At 41.1% G+C, this 20010-nt stretch overlaps 1 protein-coding gene and 1 non-coding gene across 2 annotated transcripts in view; both read right to left on the bottom strand.

The window, feature by feature from the left end:
• The window catches only part of BCAS3 (BCAS3 microtubule associated cell migration factor), a 572763-nt gene extending 557124 nt beyond the window's left edge, over window positions 1-15639 (bottom strand). The window contains 5 exon segments of the mRNA XM_036838162.1: window positions 2959-3034; window positions 8337-8391; window positions 13194-13281; window positions 15022-15097; window positions 15532-15639. Of these exon segments, the coding sequence (XP_036694057.1) occupies window positions 2959-3034; window positions 8337-8391; window positions 13194-13281; window positions 15022-15097; window positions 15532-15639 (403 nt within the window).
• A 2769-nt stretch (window positions 15640-18408) lies between these two features.
• LOC118887622 lies at window positions 18409-18514 on the bottom strand. Its single transcript, XR_005018096.1, has one exon. It is a non-coding gene; the product is annotated as a U6 spliceosomal RNA (small nuclear RNA).
• Between the last annotated feature and the right edge of the window lie 1496 nt (window positions 18515-20010).

The raw sequence follows: 20010 nt of genomic DNA on the forward strand, positions 1-20010 counted from the left end.
GAATGCAGATACCTAGAAGGATCCAGGACTGGAGAATCTCAATAAGCCAGGTTCCTTAGAAGTACTCCTGTAAAAGTTGTTACCTACTCCACCCCCAAGCATGACAAGCCCATAATCAAATGGGCTGCAGCCTGGAGGTAAGGGGCCAACTGGCACCACTTTATAATTTCAAGCAGAAAAGCAGAGCTCTCAGGCCTGTTGGAATAAACAGAAAGCAATCACCAGAGCAGAGTTCAATTCGAACACTGCAAGTTTTAAATTAATAGCCAATAGAGTTTCATTAATACGATAAAGTAACTTAAATCTACAGACAGGTAAAAGACTTCTAAATTGTTTTGCCAGAAAACCTCCCAGTCTAGCAAAGAGAAGCCTAAATACCTAATACAATCTCTGGGTACTCATAACTGCTCTACAAAGAAGCAGCCTGCTAAGCTAATATGGCTGCAATCAGAAGAATCCCCTCCACTGTCTCCCTTAGGATATCATGAAAGACAAAGGCAATGAACAAGGAATTGCATCCTAGCTGCAGCAGGCACAACCAGGGAAGGGCAGACTGGCTGATCAAGAATCTCTAATGCAATGGAAAAGTTAGTCCTTGTTAGCTTTCTTCAGGGAGATGTTGGACTTGCAGCCAATGAACCCTACTTTTTCTTTCCCACAGCCAAATTTTCTTTCAATTATATCTCAGAAGGTCTGCCACACAAACACCTAAATAAAACATTCCTGAAGAAAGAACACAAATAAGAGACAAATTCAAGAAATGTTCTAAGAGGGACTTCCCTGAAGGTCCAATGGTTAAGACTCGATGCTCCCAACGCAGGGGGCACAGGTTCGATCCCTGGTCGGGGAACTAAGATCCTGCATGCCGCACCGCATGACCAAAAAAAAAAGAAATGTTATGAGAGATTGGGGAAGTTAAGGAGGATCAAATAGCTTGGTAATATTTACTATTGCCTTAAAACAAACACAACTATACACATACACATGCACACATGCACACACACCCCCTAGGGCTAGAGATAATAAAAAGTATATCCTTGAAAAACCAGGACAAAATTTCATACACTATCAATATGATATAGAAAGGAGAGACCAAAGGACACGTGAGCGTGCTTAAGTATTTAACAGGAAGATGTATAAACTTAAACCTTTAATAAGTCAACAGGGATATGGGATACTAAATTAAGGACAATCATTATAAGTTCAACAGAACACAAAGTACCAAATAAGCAGTTTCCATCTACATTTCCAGATGTAGATGCATTTTACTTCAATAAAGCAAATGCTTTATAGAGCTTTATTACACCAGCAAGTCTTATTTGTTGTTTAAAAACAAAACAAAACAATAAAACCTTGCCTAAAGATTATTTTGATGACATTTTTTTAAAGATAACTTTGTGGTTTTTTTTTTTTTGGCCATGCTGCATGGCTTATGGGATTTTAGTTCCCTAACCAGGGATTGAACCCAGGCCCTCAGCAGTGAGAGCATGGAGTCCTAACCACTGGACAGCCAGGAAATTCCCCAATTTTGTGATTTTTAAATTATTTTTAACATTTTGCATATGCTGTACAAGTTTTTGCTATTATCTGGCTAATATTTTCAAGACCATGACCACATTTTCTTTGTTATTAAATCAAGAAAGTCCTCTAATACATTCTGACATCTACAAAGCAAATATACTTCCAGGAGGGAAAAGAGTATGAATTCATGAGGAATTGGTGATAGAAAACAAAAGATGACCGACACTTAAATAGTTATTAATAAAGAAGGAAAAGGAAGAAAGAAAAGAAGAATATACTAGTAAACAAGGAAATTCGACAGTCATAAAAAGAAAGGAAATTTTAAATAGAATAAGCTTTCAAAGAGAAATAGTGTAGGAAAAGTTTATATATCATAAATAATCACCTATACAAATGAATGTGTTATTCTCCACAGAGGGCACAAGTTGTCATTTGAACAAACCAGCTGACAGAGAATCCAAAATTCAAAAGAAACCTATTTGCAGAAGTGACACTTAGCCTCTCGCATCCTGGACCGTAGCTTTTAAAGGAAAATACGGTATTTTAAAAGTCTCAGAGGAGACTAAGACTCAAGAGTATGGTATCCATCAAGGTCCAAGTGAAAACAACTCAGTGTATTCATAATTGGGAATTTAATACAGACAACTCGTTACACAGATGACAGAATAGCTAAGAAGCCAAAAAAGGAACTGTGAGGCAACCTACTGGATTAGCAATGGCGGGCAGCCATCACCACCCCTACCCTAGGGAGACAGGGAGGAGGGCAGGGCGCTGGAGTCACCTGGCAGAAACTGGAACCCCAGTGGAGCTGCCGAGGTGAAGTGAAAACCAGGGAGGAAATGCAGCTGCTGACAGAGAGGGAGAGGGAATAATACTCTTCCCTTTCTCCCATCCTCCCTTTCAATTACCCACCAGTGCCTCCCAAACTCAGCCAGAGGAAAACAGACATGGCAGCCTGGGAAACAGACAAGCAGCAGTCCCCTTGCAAGAGGGAGCAGGAAGGAGCAATGAAATGGAAGGTATCTGAGAACAAACAGGCCTTGAACTGGCACACATTCTGCTCAGAAAAATAATTTTAAAGTCTAAAAAGTTCAACGCTAATGATTATTTTGCAGTTATAAATCCTATACAAGTAACCAAACTGGAATTACAAAAACTTCTTTTCTAAGAAATTGTTATCTCACTTGGACTTGAAGTTTAAGGCTAGGCACTACATGTTACAGTGACTCTAAGACTTGTACAATACAATATTAGTTCTAATCAAGTTTCTGTAGTTGAATATGTTACTTTTTAAATTAAAAATAAATTTATTTTGAAAACTTAAAAAGTCACTTAAAGAAAAAGTTATCTGACGAAAAGTAAGGGTTCTTTTTTTGGAATCAGGTCAACCTCAAACAAACACTGATTTCATATGCCCCCCAAAAGTTAAAACCATACCATTTAAATCTGCATTTTCAAATCTGACCCAGACTATTTTCTCCTTTTCTTCTGTTAGAGGTGTTCCACTGTAAGCCTGCATAGTAAACAGAAACACTTGAATGAAAATGTTTTACAGCTCAAATATTACTGATGTTCAAAACAAAAAGTAACTTAAATAAGGCCAACCCTATCCCCCTCCAACCTCACCAATCCTACATCTTGAGAACTAGCACATTTTGCAATATTTTTATTTTTAAAGAAAGTTACCCAGGAGTCTGATAACCTTGGTCAGAAAAGGGTTTTTAGCCTAAGAATTACAGAAACCTAAAATACAATGATCATAGTCTATTAGGAAGCATCACTCTAATTCAAAGGTACTCAAAAAACTAATCTCCTATACTGGTCAACAAATAAAGCTGAAGAAATACACCAAACTACCACCCAGATCTACTTAGTTCCCAGGTGTTTATGATCAGGCAATTACACTCTGCCTGGAATTGTCAAGAGCATTACTTTCTGCTAACCACCAGTTCCGGGTGGAGAGCATGGCCAGGGTTGGGGGTAGAAAAAAACGTATTACTTTTTCAGTCTCTTATCTGGCCTCTGGACCCAAACTATTAGCTTTCTTGCAAGCCTGCAAGGGTCACAAAGATAAGCATGAACTGCTGTGAAGTCACAGGAAAAGTATCAACGGTACCCATCAATATTCAAAGGGAGTCATCTCTCCTCAAATCAAATGTTTTTATTTAAAACTGTCTAGATTTTCTAGATTGTATACACTTGCAAGCACTTAGAATGTCAACAAAAAGCTGCAACGTTTTCAGTTATAAAGTGGTCTTCAGTTCACAGAACAGTTATTTAATATAAGCTGGATCAAAAGCATTCAAAAACCATTATCCCATATATAATCTGTGTTATACACAACTTGCTTTAAATTTCCATGCAGTTTTACAGCCCTTTTTCTTTACTGCACAAGGTTAACAGCCACTGAAAATATTACTAAAAGACAGCGTTACTCTAATAGTAGGTTTACTATGCAAAAAGAAAAAAAAAAGTTATCTTACACATCCTTATGATTTCAATTGTTTAAAAAAACAAGTTGTGTATAGGGCAGTTAATTCCTTTGGAGAAAAGGAAAACCTGCACTAGAACCAACTAATTAATCTACTTTATCTTCAACCATCTCATCCTCATATTCTTCCTGTTCTTCCTTGGTCTTGCTCTCTTCATTCCTGAAAATTCTCCTTTTTAATATAAACTTCTCATTTGGGAATAATTTTAGATTACTAAAGAGTACAGAGTTCTCATATACTCCTCAGCCAGTTTCCCCTACTGTTAACAATCTAACCTAATCAAATCTTACCCTACCATGGTACATTTGCCAAAGCTATGAGACTAACGCCAGTGCATTACCACTAATTAAAGCCCCAGACTTTATTTGGATTTCAGCAGTTTTTCCACTAATGTCCTTTCTCTGCTACAGGACCCAATCCAGGATACCACATTGCATTTAGGACCACCTCTTTTTTTCCTATGTCAGGCTCTCCCTTAATCTGGTAAAGCTATAACATATACAATATCTTCTTCCATTTAGCAGATTTATTATAAGGCTGATAATCACCTGCATTACTCAACATTCTCCCAATTCCTCTGCAACATTTGCACGGTGTTCTCCTTTGATTTCTGGCCGATATGCAGCACGAAACAAGGTTAAAAGAGGCCTTTCAGTGAATAGAGATTCTTAAACTTTTTTCTTTCCCCTTCAGGGGGAAACAAGACTTTCATAAGGAGGCCTGCATACTTTTGCTATGTCTTCAAGTTTTCCTCTCTCCTTAGCAGACACAGTGTTCTTTACTAAGCATTTTTGAAAAAATTCTGTGAAGTTGACTGAAGACGGTTGCTTCTTGTGTGCCTTCCTGCAGATTGGCATCAAGAAGGCATATGACATCATGTCATTTTGCCTCTCAGCTTTCTATGATATCCTTTGCTCATGTTTAGGTATTTTACTGTCAGTGAAGCACAGACTCACCCAGTGCCCATCCAGGTTTATTTGCTATCTTACTGGAGGTCAGTGCGCTGCCACACAAAAGTTTGTTATTTCTCCCCCCAGCACTGATTTTTAGCCCTCCTTCTCCAACCAAGATCCAACTGCTCTAGCTCTCTTATTTACAGTTGAAACTTCCACCCCATTACTGAGTACAGGATTTATCTCTCCTTTTATTTCTTATCTAGTTTCTAATGCATATACACGTTCATAAGCGCAAAGTTATTGTTCAATTTTAAAAAACACAGCAACAATCACTATAATATGTTGTGTTTTATTTTTTCACTGGAGAGAAAGTAACTTCCATTGTGTGCTATTTGTCAAAAGTATAATTTTTAATCACAGCAAATTATTCTATAGGGACCACATATCACAATTTGCTTGACTGCTACTGACATTTGGGCAGGCTACAATTTTTCACACTGAAAAATGTCAAAATTTCTCACTGAAATGAAAAGTTCTGAGCTTTAACTTTTTTCTTTGCTGAATTTTTTTAAAATAAATTTTCAGAAGTACAATTATTATATCAAACGGCACAGTTAGGGCTTCTACCAGCTGTCAGTGACATCTGCGTCAGTGACACAGTAGGAACTCACTCTATTTATGACAGCTGAAGAAGCTGATACCAGTCTAACAACACATTTTCTCCCTTTTAGGCATATCTGGAGACCCAGAGAATAATTTCTAAGCTCCATGAATTTGATAATTCCCAGAATAGGGCAGGAGTTGGAACATAACATCAGCAAAAATGTATCATTTTCCAAATGTCTGACCACAAATTGCCAATGGGGGATTACGGATTAAATGTGGAGAAAAGGAGACCATGGGTCACCCACGACCCGTGTTCATAAATAAAGTTTTATTTTAACACAGCCACACCCTTTCTTTTACATAAAAAGCAGGGCTGCGTAGTTACAACAAACATTGTATGAGGGACTTCCCTGGTGGCGCCGTGGTTAAGAATCCGCCTGCCAATGCAGGGGACACAGGTTCAAGTCGTGGTCCAGGAAGATCCCACATGCCGCGGAACAACTAAGCCCGTGAGCCACAACTACTGAGCCTGCACTCCGGAGCCCACGAGCCACAACTACTGAGCCCGAGTGCCACAACTACTGAGCCCGAGTGCCACAACTACTGAAGCCTGCGTGCCTAGAGCCCGTGCTCCACAACAAGAGAAGCCACCGCAATAAGAAGCCCACACACTGCAACAAAGAGTAGCCCCTGTTTGCTGCAAATAGAGAAAGCCCGCGCACGGCAACAAAGATCCCACGCAGCCAAAAATAAAAATTAAAAAGCAAAAATTAACATTGTATGAATTGCAAAGCTTCTCTGGCCCTTTACAGAAAGAGTGTGCCTGACTGCTACACTAGACCATGAAGCCTTAAGGACAGGCACTGAGTATCCCCCAACTTAACACAGCACCTGACCGGTAGTGCCTGAATTTTTGCTTTCTTTCCACAGTCACTAGAATAATGACTTACCTAACATAAATTTCTTAAATGAGTATTCTAATTCTTAGATCCGGGACTACAACTTCACTTCTGAAGTGACTTAACTCTGATCCCAGTCTTCACAGTCAATTGCATGGATTATCCCCTTTCTAATGTATAATCCTCATGAAAACTAAGTTAATCTTCCACCTTCTGGCGTTTTTACCCTATCAGTTTTAGCAGCCCCCTATTTTCAATCTATTGCTCAACCTAGTATTCTTGTTTCTCTAGCAAACTCTCCAACTATTCCCTCAAAGCCTCTGACTGCAGCCTCTCTCCTCCAGCCAACAAAAACTGCTTGCTACGCAGGGTTTCCATTAGCACAAAAGGTGCCTTTGTAAAAATCTGATAAAGGGGCACTCTACAGCAGGCAAATTACCAATATTTTTAAATGCCCCTTCCTTGGAACTAGCCTCACGTCAGGGCTCAGGGCTTAAGAGAAAGGTGCAGTTTGTAGAAGACCAAGTTGGATTTCGGCCCGATTGTTCTCTAAGCCTGTACTGTACAGAGTACAAGATTCTCCACAGCCACGGCAACGCTGCTGCCTACCATATCCAGTTGGGCCGTTTCCTTTACCATCAGATTCCCAACCTTGCCATTCATTTCCACTAACGCTACTTCCAATGTCCTTTGGAACTTGACTCTTTCACGCTTTCTTTGCTGTGCATTCCCTTAGCAATTACATATTCAGTCTGTACTATCAAGTGCAACACTTAGTGATATGTTGCTATTACCCCTGACTGCTTCAAGCCATTTGACTTCCCTTCTTAACCAAGTTCCTCAAGAAAAGAAAGCATTTGCTTTTCCTTACATGCCCCACAGACCTTGTCATTGTGGCCTATTTTCATTAAAGTTGACCGAACATAATAATGGAATACCAAACATGCCTTGATACTTTCCCTTATTTGATGAATACAATTTATTAATACAACTGAAATCTGGATTTTAGACTTTTCTAGGTAGGACCTTCTCATAAAGCTGGGACACTGGATCCATGAGTGTTCTTTCTGAACAGTGCAATTATAGATACCACAGCAGTCAGAACACTCAGAACACAGCAGTCAGACATAATCACAGGAGAAAACACAGAAACCTTTCCCTTCAGTAGTTCCACTAAACAGTGTTTCCCAAAGATATTGTTTCACAAGAATCACCTGAGATTCTTCCTAGCGACACAAGTTACTGGATGCCACCTTAATTCCCCTGAGTCAAACTCACTGGGAGACGGGCCTGGAAATTATTATTTTTAACAAGTGTGCCAAGCGACACCTATGTTAATTTAAGTCTGGGAGACGGTGTGCTAGAGGTGATCCCAGGAGGGTTCCTCTCACTCTTTATTCTCACATTTACATAGAGGGAACAGTAAAGGGCTTACTCTCTTATAAGTTAGAGTAACAAGGCAAGCTATAATTGGCATAAAACTACTGCTCAATAGGAAAGTGATACAGATTTGACCTCAGTGTAGTATTTAGTTAATATAGTATCTAGTTAACCAAATGCAAAGCATATATTGCTTATTTCACTTCCAACAGGCAACATTTAACTAGGACAAGAGAAAGATTTTGGAAAAAGAACCCAAATAGACAGTTCCAAGCCCCATCTCTCAGCTAATATCGCACCTTGATTCCTCTTAGTAAAGCAAGGGCTGAGGAATAATAATTATGCCACCGTCAGCACAAAACTAAGGCACATCTAACAATAACAGCAAGTATGGTTCTACCCTACCAATGTTCGGGATGCTAAAACATCAAAAGTCTTTCTAAAGTTGACGATACTGGTGTCAAGTTTAGGGAACAGAATATTTCAGAGCTTCCCTGGCCAAGAGTAAAGCCTACTATTTCTGAAACCACACAGACACTTACCTGGGGCACAACATCCTGCAGAAAAGTCACGACACTTTCCATGTAGGACTGCTCCCTGAAAAAGGGTGAAATGGATAAAATTTATCATGACAGCTTAATATGAAACATGGAAAAGCTCTTTCTACAAGCCCTAATAAAGTTATTCACAATTCCAAAAAAATAGAAAAAACAACTCTCATCGTCTGATAATTCTGCTAACCTGCTTTCTTAATTTCTTTGAATATGTTATTAAATGCAAAGGAGATTTTAAAATTTTTAAACATTATCTTTTCTTTTCTGTTTTTTTTTTTTTTGGCCGCGCCATGGGGCTTGTGGGATCTTAGTTCCCCAACCAGGGATTGAACCCCCGCCCCCTGCAGTGGAAGCATGGAGTCCTAACCACTGGACCACCAAGGAATTCCCAAACATTATCTCTTCTTAAAAGTCATGCTCCATTTTTTTTTTTAGGGACTTCCCTGGTGGCGCAGTGGTTAAGAATCCGCCTGCCAGTGCAGGGAACACGGGTTCGAGCCCTTGTCCGGGAAGCTCCCACATGCTGTGGAGCAACTAAGCCCATGCGCCACAACTACTGAGCCTCCACTCTACAGCCCACGAGCCACAACTACTGAAGCCCGCGCACCTAGAATCCATGCTCCGCAACTAGAGAAGCCACTGCAATGAGAAGCACGCGCACCACAACGAAGAGTATTCCCCACTTGCTACAACTAGAGAAAAGCCCGCGCGCAGCAATGAAGACCCAACGCAGCCAAAAATAAATTAAAATTTTTAAAAGTAAAATAAAAATAAATAAAAATTTAAAAAGTCATGCTCCAATTTTTTTTAATTGAAGTACAGTTGATTTCCATTATTGTGTTAGTTTCAGGTGTACAGCAAAGTAATTCAGTTATATATTTTTTTCTGATTCTTTTCCATTATAGGTTATTACCAGATATTAAATATAGTTCCCTGTGCTATACAGTAAATCCATGTTGTTTACGTATTTTATATATAGTAGTATCTGTTAATACCATACTCCTAATTTATCCCTCCCTCTCTCTTTCCCCTTTGGTAACCATAAGTTTGTTTTCCATGTCTGTAACTCTGTTTCTGTTTTGAAATATAAACGTTCATTTGTATTCTTCTTTAGATTCCACATGTAAGTGACATCATATAACATCTGTCTCTCTCTGCCTGGCTTACTTCACTCTAGGTCCATCCATGTTGCTGCATATAGCAATATTTGCTTCTTTTTTATGGCTGCACGCTCTCTTACTTTGATACAGATAGAACTTTTAACTCGTATTTGAAGGAGTGCTGACAGAAGACTTGGCTAAAGCAGGACCGTCCTCTTGAGTCAGGGCAGAAGAATGCCCTAGTTAGAGCAAGAAAAACTGTTGCTGAGGACTCAGTATTTAGTGACCTTCTCTTTAACCTGGTTAAGAACCTAGTCCCTTACTTGTATCTAGCAAAATGAATCTATATTTTGCTGCAGGTGCAGGCATTAGGAGGAGTTATTAAACAGCCCTCACAGAACTTTTGGTGTGGATAAGGTATGGGAAAATATCAAAATGCATGAAAGTGAAGAACTATTAAGGACACTAAGATATTTTAAATGGGAAATATATGGAGATCAGCAAATGGAGGGAAAAAATTTTTCTTCAAAATATATACCAAATCAAATTCATTCCAGAGAAATGTGAAAAATTACATTTGAAGAAAATAATGTGAGTTACCCTAAATCCTATTTTTTTAAAAGGCAATATGCCTTAATACCGACAAAAACTGAGTAGGCCTTAAAAAAAAAATTTGATTAGGCCTGCCCCTCCAACCTCATTTTTCTCCCACTCTCGTAACTTACTCTGCTTCAGTCACATGCAACTTCAATTCTTAGACTACACCAGGCTCTTCTTTGAATCAAGACCTTTACACCAGCTTTTTTTCTGCATGGATCCCTTCGCAAATTCTTCCCTGCCCTTTAGATCTCCAGCCTAAGTGTTACCTCCTCAGAGAGGCCTTCCCTGACGGCCTTAAATCATACTCCCCAATGCTGTTCTCTATCATAGCACACCAGGCACTGATCAGAGCCTGTAATTACTTATTTACTGTGTCCCCCACTAGAATGCAAACTCTATTACAGAAAGGAATCCATCTTTCATATTTACCTTATATCTCCAGAATCTATAAGCCAGTACTTAGGCACAGAGTAGATGCTCAAGCATTACTTGTTAAAAGAATACTGAATAAATTAAAGAACTTCAAAAAACACTAAAATTATGTATTGCATAACAAAAAGCAATATATGTGGAATACCATATGGTGAGGCAGCAGAGAATAGTGCATAAGCACACAGACTCTGGAGACAAACTGCCTGGGTTTGATCCAGGTTTCCCTTCTTGGATGTTACCAAGGAAAATTTTTCCCTCTCTGCTTTGGTTTCCTCATCTGTAAAATGAAGATTGCAACAGTACCTAACTCATAGCTAATAATATGCTTAGCCTGTTGCCATGGTCCACAGTTAGCAAAGAAATATATAGCCCTGGGAAAAGCAGGAGGGAAAAAAAAGCAAGTATAACGGTGAAATATCATACTATACATATATTTTTTGTTAGTCTAAGAAGGCAATTTTATGTAACATGCTAAACTGCTCAAGGGAAATAATCCAAAATGCTACAATTCCCTTATGAACACTTTGAAAGACAGAAAACAAACTTTATCTCCTTAGCCAGGTATTCAAGGGTCTTAATTGTCCACCCCAACCTCCTTTAAACAGGTCAACTTCCCTAGATTTCATTTATGAAAATAGCTTGCCTTTCCCACCTCTGCTTACTCCACTGCCTTTGCCGAAAATGTGCCCTTGATTCTAATTGCCCAAATTGTATTCAGCCCTTAAAGTACACTATAAATGTTAGCTTTTTCAAATTTTATTTATTTATTTTTGGCTTCATTGGGTCTTTGTTGCTGTGTGCGGGCTTTCTCTAGTTGTGGCGAGCAGGGGCTACTCTTCGTTGTGGTGCGTGGGCTTCTCGTTGCGGTAGCTTCTCTTGTTGCGGAGCACGGGCTCTAGGCACGTGGACTTCAATATATGTGGCTCACAGGCTCTAGAGCGCAGGCTCTAGAGCGCAGGCTCTAGAGCGCAGGCTCAGTAGCTGTGGCAAACGGGCTTAGTTGCTCTGTGGCATGTGGGACCTTCCCGGACCAGGGCTCGAACCCATGTCCCCCGCGTTGGCAGGCGGATTCTTAACCACTGCGCCACCAGGGAAGTCCAAATGTTAGCTTCTTTTTTTTTTTTTTTTTTTTTAATTTTTATTTATTTATTTATTTATTTTTGGCTGTGTTGGGTCTTCGTTTCTGTGCGAGGGCTTTCTCTAGTTGCGGCAAGTGGGGGCCACTCTTCATCGCGGTGCGCGGGCCTCTCACTATCGCGGCCTCTCTTGTTGCGGAGCACAGGCTCCAGACGCGCAGGCTCAGTAGTTGTGGCTCACGGGCCCAGCCGCTCCGCGGCATGTGGGATCTTCCCAGACCAGGGCTCGAACCCGTGTCCCCTTCATTGGCAGGCGGATTCTCAACCACTTGCACCACCAGGGAAGCCCCCCAAATGTTAGCTTCTTAATGAAACCTTTTCAGATCTAAAATACTAAAATACTCCCACTAAAATAGTACCTCCAATCAAAATTTTAAAAAAATAATAGGGACTTCCCTGGTGGCGCAGTGGTTAAGAATCCGCCTGCCAATGCAGGGGACATGGGTTCGAGCCCTGGTCCGGGAAGGTCCCACATGCCGCGGAGCAACTAAGCCCGTCTGCCACAGCTACTGAGCCCGCGTGCCACAACTGCTGAAGCCCACGCGCCTAGAGCCCATGCTCTGCAACACAGAAGCCACCACAATGAGAAGCCCGCGCACCGCAACGAAGAGTAGCCCCCACTCACCACAACTAGAGAAAGCCTGCACACAGCAAAGAAGACCCAATGCAGCCATAAATAAATAAATAAATAAATAAAATAATTAATTTAAAAAACAAAATATTCCCTCTAAATTCCCATGCTGTTTTGCTGGCATCTTTTTTATTCATTAGAGTGCTTGCAAGTATACACATCTTAAAACTACATTAGGGACTTCCCTGGTGGTCCAGTGGTTAAGAATCCGCCTTCCAATGCACGAGACGCCAGTTCGATCCCTGGTCAGGGAACTGAGATCCCACATGCCGTGGGGCAACTAAGCCCATGTGCACTCTAGAGCCCACACGCCACAACTAGGCAGAAGCCCCCACGCCGCAACAAAAGATCCCATGTGCCGCAACTAAGACCCGACGCAGCCAAAGAAAAAAAGAAAAAAAAAACATTAGATTATAAGCTCCTGCAAAGTATAGCCATGCTTTGTCAAAAACATGCTTAAAATACAGAAATGTACTCTTTATGACATTCACTTTGAAACTTTCTGACTGAGACCTAGAGTGATACATCACAATCTAGTAAACATATACATAGATATGAATGAATATTATCTATGTGCGTGTCAGAACACAATACTAACTCCCAACTATATTTTCTACTATCTTCTATTTCATTTTTTGAATAATGGTCCTGGTCCACTAAACCGATTTAATGACCCACTAATTGTTAAACCTGAGGTTTGAAAAAGCAGTACTCAAGGATAAAATAACAGTGCTTTTCAAGTACTCTATAAATGTGCTAAATACATCAAACTGACCCTCCAATTATTGCTTTTATTTGGCCTCGGCAACGATGTTTATCATGTTGTAAAGCCAAAATTAAACAGATTTTACAAAAGTAAGTACTGCTTAGAAAGGAAACCTAAATGTTAGTTACTATTCTGAGTAATCTTTCCTTTACCTATCAGGCTTATCTGAAATTTGCTTACGTGACAGCCTGAGGGCGAACCACGACTCCACCAGTACAACGACTGGGTCTTCTGGGGGAATCTGTAGCCATTGCTTCATTCACAAAACCTGTTTCCAGAACGAAAAGACAGAAAATAATGGATCATTATTGTTGGGGGTCGGGAGAAAGATACATGGTTGCTCACTAGAGACCCCTTGTCACAAATACCTAAATGTTAGGTCCTAAAATGCAGGAAAATTTCCCAGCAATTCCTATTACACCTAAAAGAGGGGAGTGCAGAAGAGGAAGAAGTAGATAAAAGATTTTTCAAACTACTATGAGGTTTTCTTATTTGGACCAAGCCGCAGAACCACAAAACTAGTTAAGACCCGTGCAGGACCCTTTGATCTACTGCTTTTTTATTGTTTTTGTTTGTTTGTTTTATTTATTTTTGGCTGCATCGGGTCTTCGTTGCTGCACTCGGGCTTTCTCTAGTTGCGGCGAGCAGGGGCTACTCTTCACTAGAAGCGCGCAGGCCTCTCATTGCGGTGGCTTCTCTTCTCCGTGTCGCAGAGCACGGGCTCTAGGTGCGCGGGCTTCAGTATTTGTGGCACGCAGGCTCACTAGTTGTGCCTTGCGGGATCTAGAACATAGGCTCAGTAGTTGTGCAGCACGGGCTTAGTTGCTCCACGGCATGTGGGATCTTCCCGGACCAGGGCTTGAACCTGTGTCCCCTGCATTGGCAGGTGGATTCTTAACCACTGCACCACCAGGGAAGTCCCTGATCTACTATTAACATAAACTAGGAAGGGATGGAAAGTCTAACACAGGATCACTTTATAAAAACAAATATCCTAACTTTGTGAGCCAAATTAAAGAAATTAAAGAATTTACTGAAATCTTATATTGAGATAATAAAAATATACATGGTATAATATTTTAAGACCAAATGGAACAGTGAGGTACTACCTTCCAACTAAGAGTGTTGGGAAAATAGGAGTAAAATGGCCTACGTATTCTGATGGATGTTAACTAGTCTTATTGTGGTGATATTTCGCAGTATATACAAATGTCGAATCATTATGTTGTACACCTGAAACTCATGTAATTTATACGTCAAATATATATATTTTTTTTTTTAAAAGACTGCACAGTCACAATTTAACAAGACTATCAAAATCATATTTGTAACCTAATTTGTAACCATATTTGTAACCTCTGCTACTGTAACCTAATCACCAGAGTCTAAATAAGTAATAAAAACGTATATGACATTAGAAGCCCTTCCAGTCTCATCACTGAATCCTGGTCCTTGAATGTCTAATAAGCACCTGAATCACTGGGGAGGTTTTAAAAGCATGGACTGTATGTGGTTAAGGTTAAAAGAGACAGCAATATTAAAGATCTCTTACACGGCTCAGGAAAGCCCACAGCCTGGAACTAATCTTGAAAGCCCCTAAAACCATCTCTTCTAAGCAGGGAGCATTCTATCACCTTATTTGAAAATAAGTTTGAAAATCGCAAACTGATGAGTCCCATCTGCTACAACCAAACCACGCTGTGCCCCAACTAGCCCAGATACCCCTTCCTCAGTGGGTATCTTCACCTCCAGCCCCTGAGCCCTTTCATTTCCATTCCACCCTTTATTCCTCGAAACACAGGCTCCCAAGAACGGTCTTTAAGGGCCCTGTCTCCTGAGGACGACCCTCGCCAGCCCCTCAGGCCCCACTCTCCTGAAAGACATCAGCACGGCGTTACCCATTTCACCTCCAACGCTGAGCCACCGCTGTCCCCGGCCGCCCTCTGGCCCCTTGCCCTCCCTCCCCTCCCCCTCCGATCTCCACAGCTCTACCTCGTCGAATTCCTACCAGCCAAGCCCTCTCCCCTCACGCTGCTCGTCCCACGTCCTCGCCAAGCCTCCTCAAAGCCGCAGCACCACCAGCCCTCTCACCGGCCGCCCCGCCGGTAAACGCTGCTCTCCAGCTCAAGACTCACTGTTTGGAGTCTCCCCTCGTGATTGACGGTTACCACTTCCTACCACGCCTCAGCGGAACTACCTTTCTAGCCAATCCTAGAAGCAAACTGGCCGCGGCTGGGCACCGCCCTTAGAGGTCAGCTTTGCCAACCAGCAAGTAGCAAAGAGGCGGACCCGCCTCCCGAAGTGATCCAATCCGCTGGGGCTCGAGGGAAAACACAACAGTATGTAAGTTCGGGTGAAGCCGAGGTGTCAGGTTCGGTTGCGAAGGTAGGCCAGGTAGGGAGGAGTTACAAACATGTCTGTTTTCCTTTGCACACAGCCCCTTCGTGGCCTTGTCAAAAAGCATCATGCCGCAGAAGCCTGTGCACGTCACTTGGGTGTCTCAGGCTGGGAGTCGTACCACACGGAGACCGGTCTGTTTACATCGAATTCTCGCGACAGCTGGTTCGAAGCTCAAAGCACGTGGACATGGCAGCTGCCAATCACTTTTAGCTGGCCAGTCAGCCATCCCGAACGCGCCTTCTGCCCCGCCCTTTTCAATGTGTTTACCTTCCGGGAGCCTAGGCTGGCTAGCGCTGGTGGGCTGCCCTGGAGCCCGGGTGGTGATCTGAATGAGGGGTGCGGCTGGTATTGTTGTCAGTTTGACCTAGGTTTGTGGACCACACCTGACTCCTTCCTACCTGTTTACACTTCCCGTAAGGAACATATTGAGATCGCTCTGGTGTCACTCCGTCGGTTACATTTCTTATATAATAATATTTATTGTTCTATTGAAGGAACGCTCAACACAGACTTAAGCACTTCATAAGTACTATCAAATTTAATACTCTTGACAATCCCATGAAAATATGGCTTATTAATAGGCATGGGGTTTGTAACAAAGTGGCTGATACAGCAGTAAAAACTTTTAAAAGGTTTTAGCACTGTGAAGGAGGGAAAAATTTAGTAGAGAAACTACCTCACCAGAAATATGCAGTTAATCAGGTGCTGGACAGATAGATGATGATATAGGTATAGATATAGCCAAGAAACCACCCATTTGCTTGTACGCTCAATTAGTGCCCATAAAAAGGACACCCAAAGTGATATTTATCAGGCTAATGTTTGGACATTCATGTTCTTCCACTACACAAATTCCCAGCACTGTCGGTCTTTTAAGATTTGCTTCCTACATTAAACCCAGTAATGGAAAAATCTTTCCAGTATTTTGAATTCCCTTTGTTCTTATTGCTATCACTGGCTTATTTCCTTGCTGTCTTTGAAATGTTTTTTGGTTATTTCTCTAATGCATGTCTCATTTTCTCCCACTAGAAAGTTAAACTCCTCCTAGGCATTAATAGACTAAGGCTTTATACCTAACTACCCTGAACACAACAGATATTTCAAAATTCAGACTTACTTGAATTAAATAATTATTACTCTCATGTTGTCCCTGACCCAGAGCAGGAATAAAGAGAAAATCCAGAGGAGACCAACAGGTAATACTCACAAGTGGGATAACCAGCATTTGTATAAGGTTTTTCAGTTTAAATAGCTGTTTTACATGCATTGTTAAATTCCATAACTCTTTCACTATTCCTCTACAAAGTTATGGAAGAAGCAAGGAAACAAAAATCATAAACACAAATTCATTCATTCAAAAAATATTTGAATGCCTACTAAGTGTCAGGCATGTTCTAGGCTCTGGAGATACAGCAATAAACAAATCAACCAATGTGCTTGTCCTCAGCCAGAGAATTTGCATTCTGGTGGGAAGACAGAAATAAACACACAAACAGAGAAATTCAAGTAGTGTAAAATGGTATGGAAAAAAAAATAAGCCAAATAAATAGAGGTCAGAGCTGGCTTATTTTAGGTAGTGTGGTCAGGGAAGGCCTCTCAGGAGATGGCATTTGAACAAAGACTTCAATGAAGTAGTAAGAAAGCTGCTCTGAGGGAAAAGCAGTCAGGATAAAAGAAACAACAGGTACAATGGCCTTAAGAAAGGAATGAATTTTGAAGAAGAATGAGAAAAACAGTATTGTTAAATAAAGTAGATTCAATTGAAAATGATAGCAAACTAATTAGGAGAGGTAGGCAGTGGCCAAATGAAGTATAGTGTATAGAATTATAAGGACTTTTAGTTTTATTCTAGGGTGGGACTCTATTGGAGGACTTTCAGCTAGGAAGTGTCATGATCAAACTTATATTTCTAAAAGATCGTTCTATCTACTAAACAGAATAAACTGTCATTAGGGAGGGGACAAGAGTGGAAACAGTGGGTCAAGTAGGGAGGCTATTTCACTAGACCAGATGGGAGAGCTGTCTAGAACTGGGCCTAGAAGTGAAGCAGCAGAGGTGAAAAGTAATCAATTTCAGAATACTTTGGAAGACAGAACTAAAAGAACTTGATAATGGGTTGCATGTGGGTTAGAAGGAAATGAGAGAATCAGGAATGATGCCTATGCTTTGGGCTTGAGCAACTGAGTGATGACGTTTACAGATAGGATGAACCCTGTTGGAAGTTATACATTTTTTAGTGGGGGTGAATTTCTGTGCCCTGGTTTCATCCTTTGTAAATTGTAAAAAAAAAAAAATTATTAGCCTCATAGAATTTTTTTTTATTAATGTGATGTTTTGATAGGAGGTTGTGTTTTATGTTGTTTATTTTATTTATTTATTTATTTATTTATTTGGCCACGTCATGGCATGCAGGATCTTAGTTCCAGACCAGCCATCAAACCTGTGCCCCCTGCAGTGGAAGCACAGAGTCCCAACAACTGGACCTGCCAGGGAATTCCCAGGATTTTTAAAAATTAATTAATTAATTAATTTATTTATTTATTTATGGCTGCACTGTGTCTCCGTTGCTGCGCGAGAGCTTTCTCTAGTTGTGGTGAGCGGGGACTACTCTTCGTTGCAGTGCGCGGGCTTCTCATTGCAGTGGCTTCTCTTGTTGCAGAGCACGGGCTCTAGGCGCACGGGCTTCAGTAGTTGCGGCATGTGGGCTCAGTAGTTGCGGCTCACGGGCTCTAGAGCGCAGGCTCAGGAGTTGTGTTGCACAGGCTTAGTTGCTCCGCAGCATGTGGAATCTTTCCGGACCAGGGCTCGAACCCATGTCCCCTGCATTGGCAGGTGGACTCTTAACCACTGCACTACCAGGGAAGTCCCAGCAGGGTTTTTTTTTTCAAGTTTTAAAATTTTGCAAAGTTTAATGTTGGTACTATTTACATCATATTTTATACTATTTAATCTTTGCAAAGACATTGTATACACAAAGATACAAATTCGATAACTGAAAAATATGGAATGTTTCCTGAATTTGCATGTAATCCTGTGCAAGGGCCATGCTAATCTTCTCTGTGTCATTCCAATTTTAGTATATGTGCTGCCAAACCGAGCACAAGCCTCACAATTCCACAGGTGGGATTCTTATGAGGTGTAAATAAATTTAAAATTCTCAGAACCAGTTAGAAATTTGTACAAATTAACTCATTCTAATTACTAACTTGCCAGTCTTACCGGGTTGAGAAGGTCTGAACCTTAGGACCTGCTTTCCTTTCTTATCGAAGTTTTCCTGCCAGAACACCATATGTTATTACTTGCCTTGAGTTGGAAAACAGTTTGCATTCACACCTGTAAATTTATTCATCCTTTTAACTTATGTAAGGTTTTTGCACGCAATTCTCAATTCTTGAAGAGATGACAACAGATTTTGGTTTTCTACTGTCATGTGAGAATATTAGGCCCCAGCAGTGTGCCATTGTGAGGAAGTAAAAGTGCTGCAGTAAACCGAAAAACAAAACAAAACAAAACAAAAACACCCCAGCTATACTCCGTTTTTTCTCCACAAAGATGGTGTTCGATTCTCTCATCAGCCTTCAAATAGGGAGAAAATAGAATTTGTGGTGATCATGTTTTGAATGGACGTGAATTGTGGGTGCTTAGTACATATTGGCAGCTGATGAGTCACTTCAGATTATTGGGACGTGGGGAACCTTTTCACAATCTGTTCTTGGGATTGAGCAGTCCCAGCTAGGAAACTCATTTTCAGTGTGAGAGTAACTTCAAGCTAGAGTCCTTGTTCTTCCAGCTGCTATAATGGCCTATTGTAATAAATCACTGATTACTAAAGCTGCCTCTCCGGTGGCCATGCAAATCAAAAACAAAAGTTCCCAGTTCCCAGAGATTTGTCAGAGACCTATCCATATGCAAACCAAATGTCAAGGTCAGTTTATACTTTCTCCCCTCTTTTTGTTTGGTAGGATTAGGATTCTTTTTTTAGCCTCAAACAAGCCATTGCCTCACTTGTTTTGGCCACCAAAAACACTTGGACAGTAATCACATGATTTAAGCAGTGGTGAAATCATCTGATTTCACACAGAGCTGTGGTGAACATTAATATTTTAATTGTCAGTCAAGCATAAGGAAAAACAAAGAGGGAATTCCCTGGCGGTCCAATGGTTAGGACTCCACACTTTCACTGCTGAGGGCAGGGGTTCAATCACTGGTGGGGGAACTAAGATCCTGCAGGCCGTGCCAAAAAAAAAAAGAAAAGAAAAGAAAAGAAAAAAGGAAAACAAAGAGGTAAAAAAATCATCATCGGGCTTCCCTGGTGGCGCAGTGGTTGAGAATCTGCCTGCTAATGCAGGGGACACGGGTTCGAGCCCTAGTCTGGGAAGATCCCACATGCCGCAGAGCAACTAGGCCCGTGAGCCACAACTACTGAGCCTGTGCGTCTGGAGCCTGTGCTCCGCAAGAAGAGAGTCCGCGATAGTGAGAGGCCCGCGCACCGCAATGAAGAGTGGCCTCCACTTGCCGCAGCTAGAGAAAGCCCTCGCACAGAAACGAAGACCCAACACAGCCAAAAATAAATAAATAAAAAATAAATTAAAAAAAA

This window comes from Balaenoptera musculus, chromosome 20 (genome assembly GCF_009873245.2).
Source record: "Balaenoptera musculus isolate JJ_BM4_2016_0621 chromosome 20, mBalMus1.pri.v3, whole genome shotgun sequence".
Lineage (NCBI taxonomy): Eukaryota > Metazoa > Chordata > Mammalia > Artiodactyla > Balaenopteridae > Balaenoptera > Balaenoptera musculus.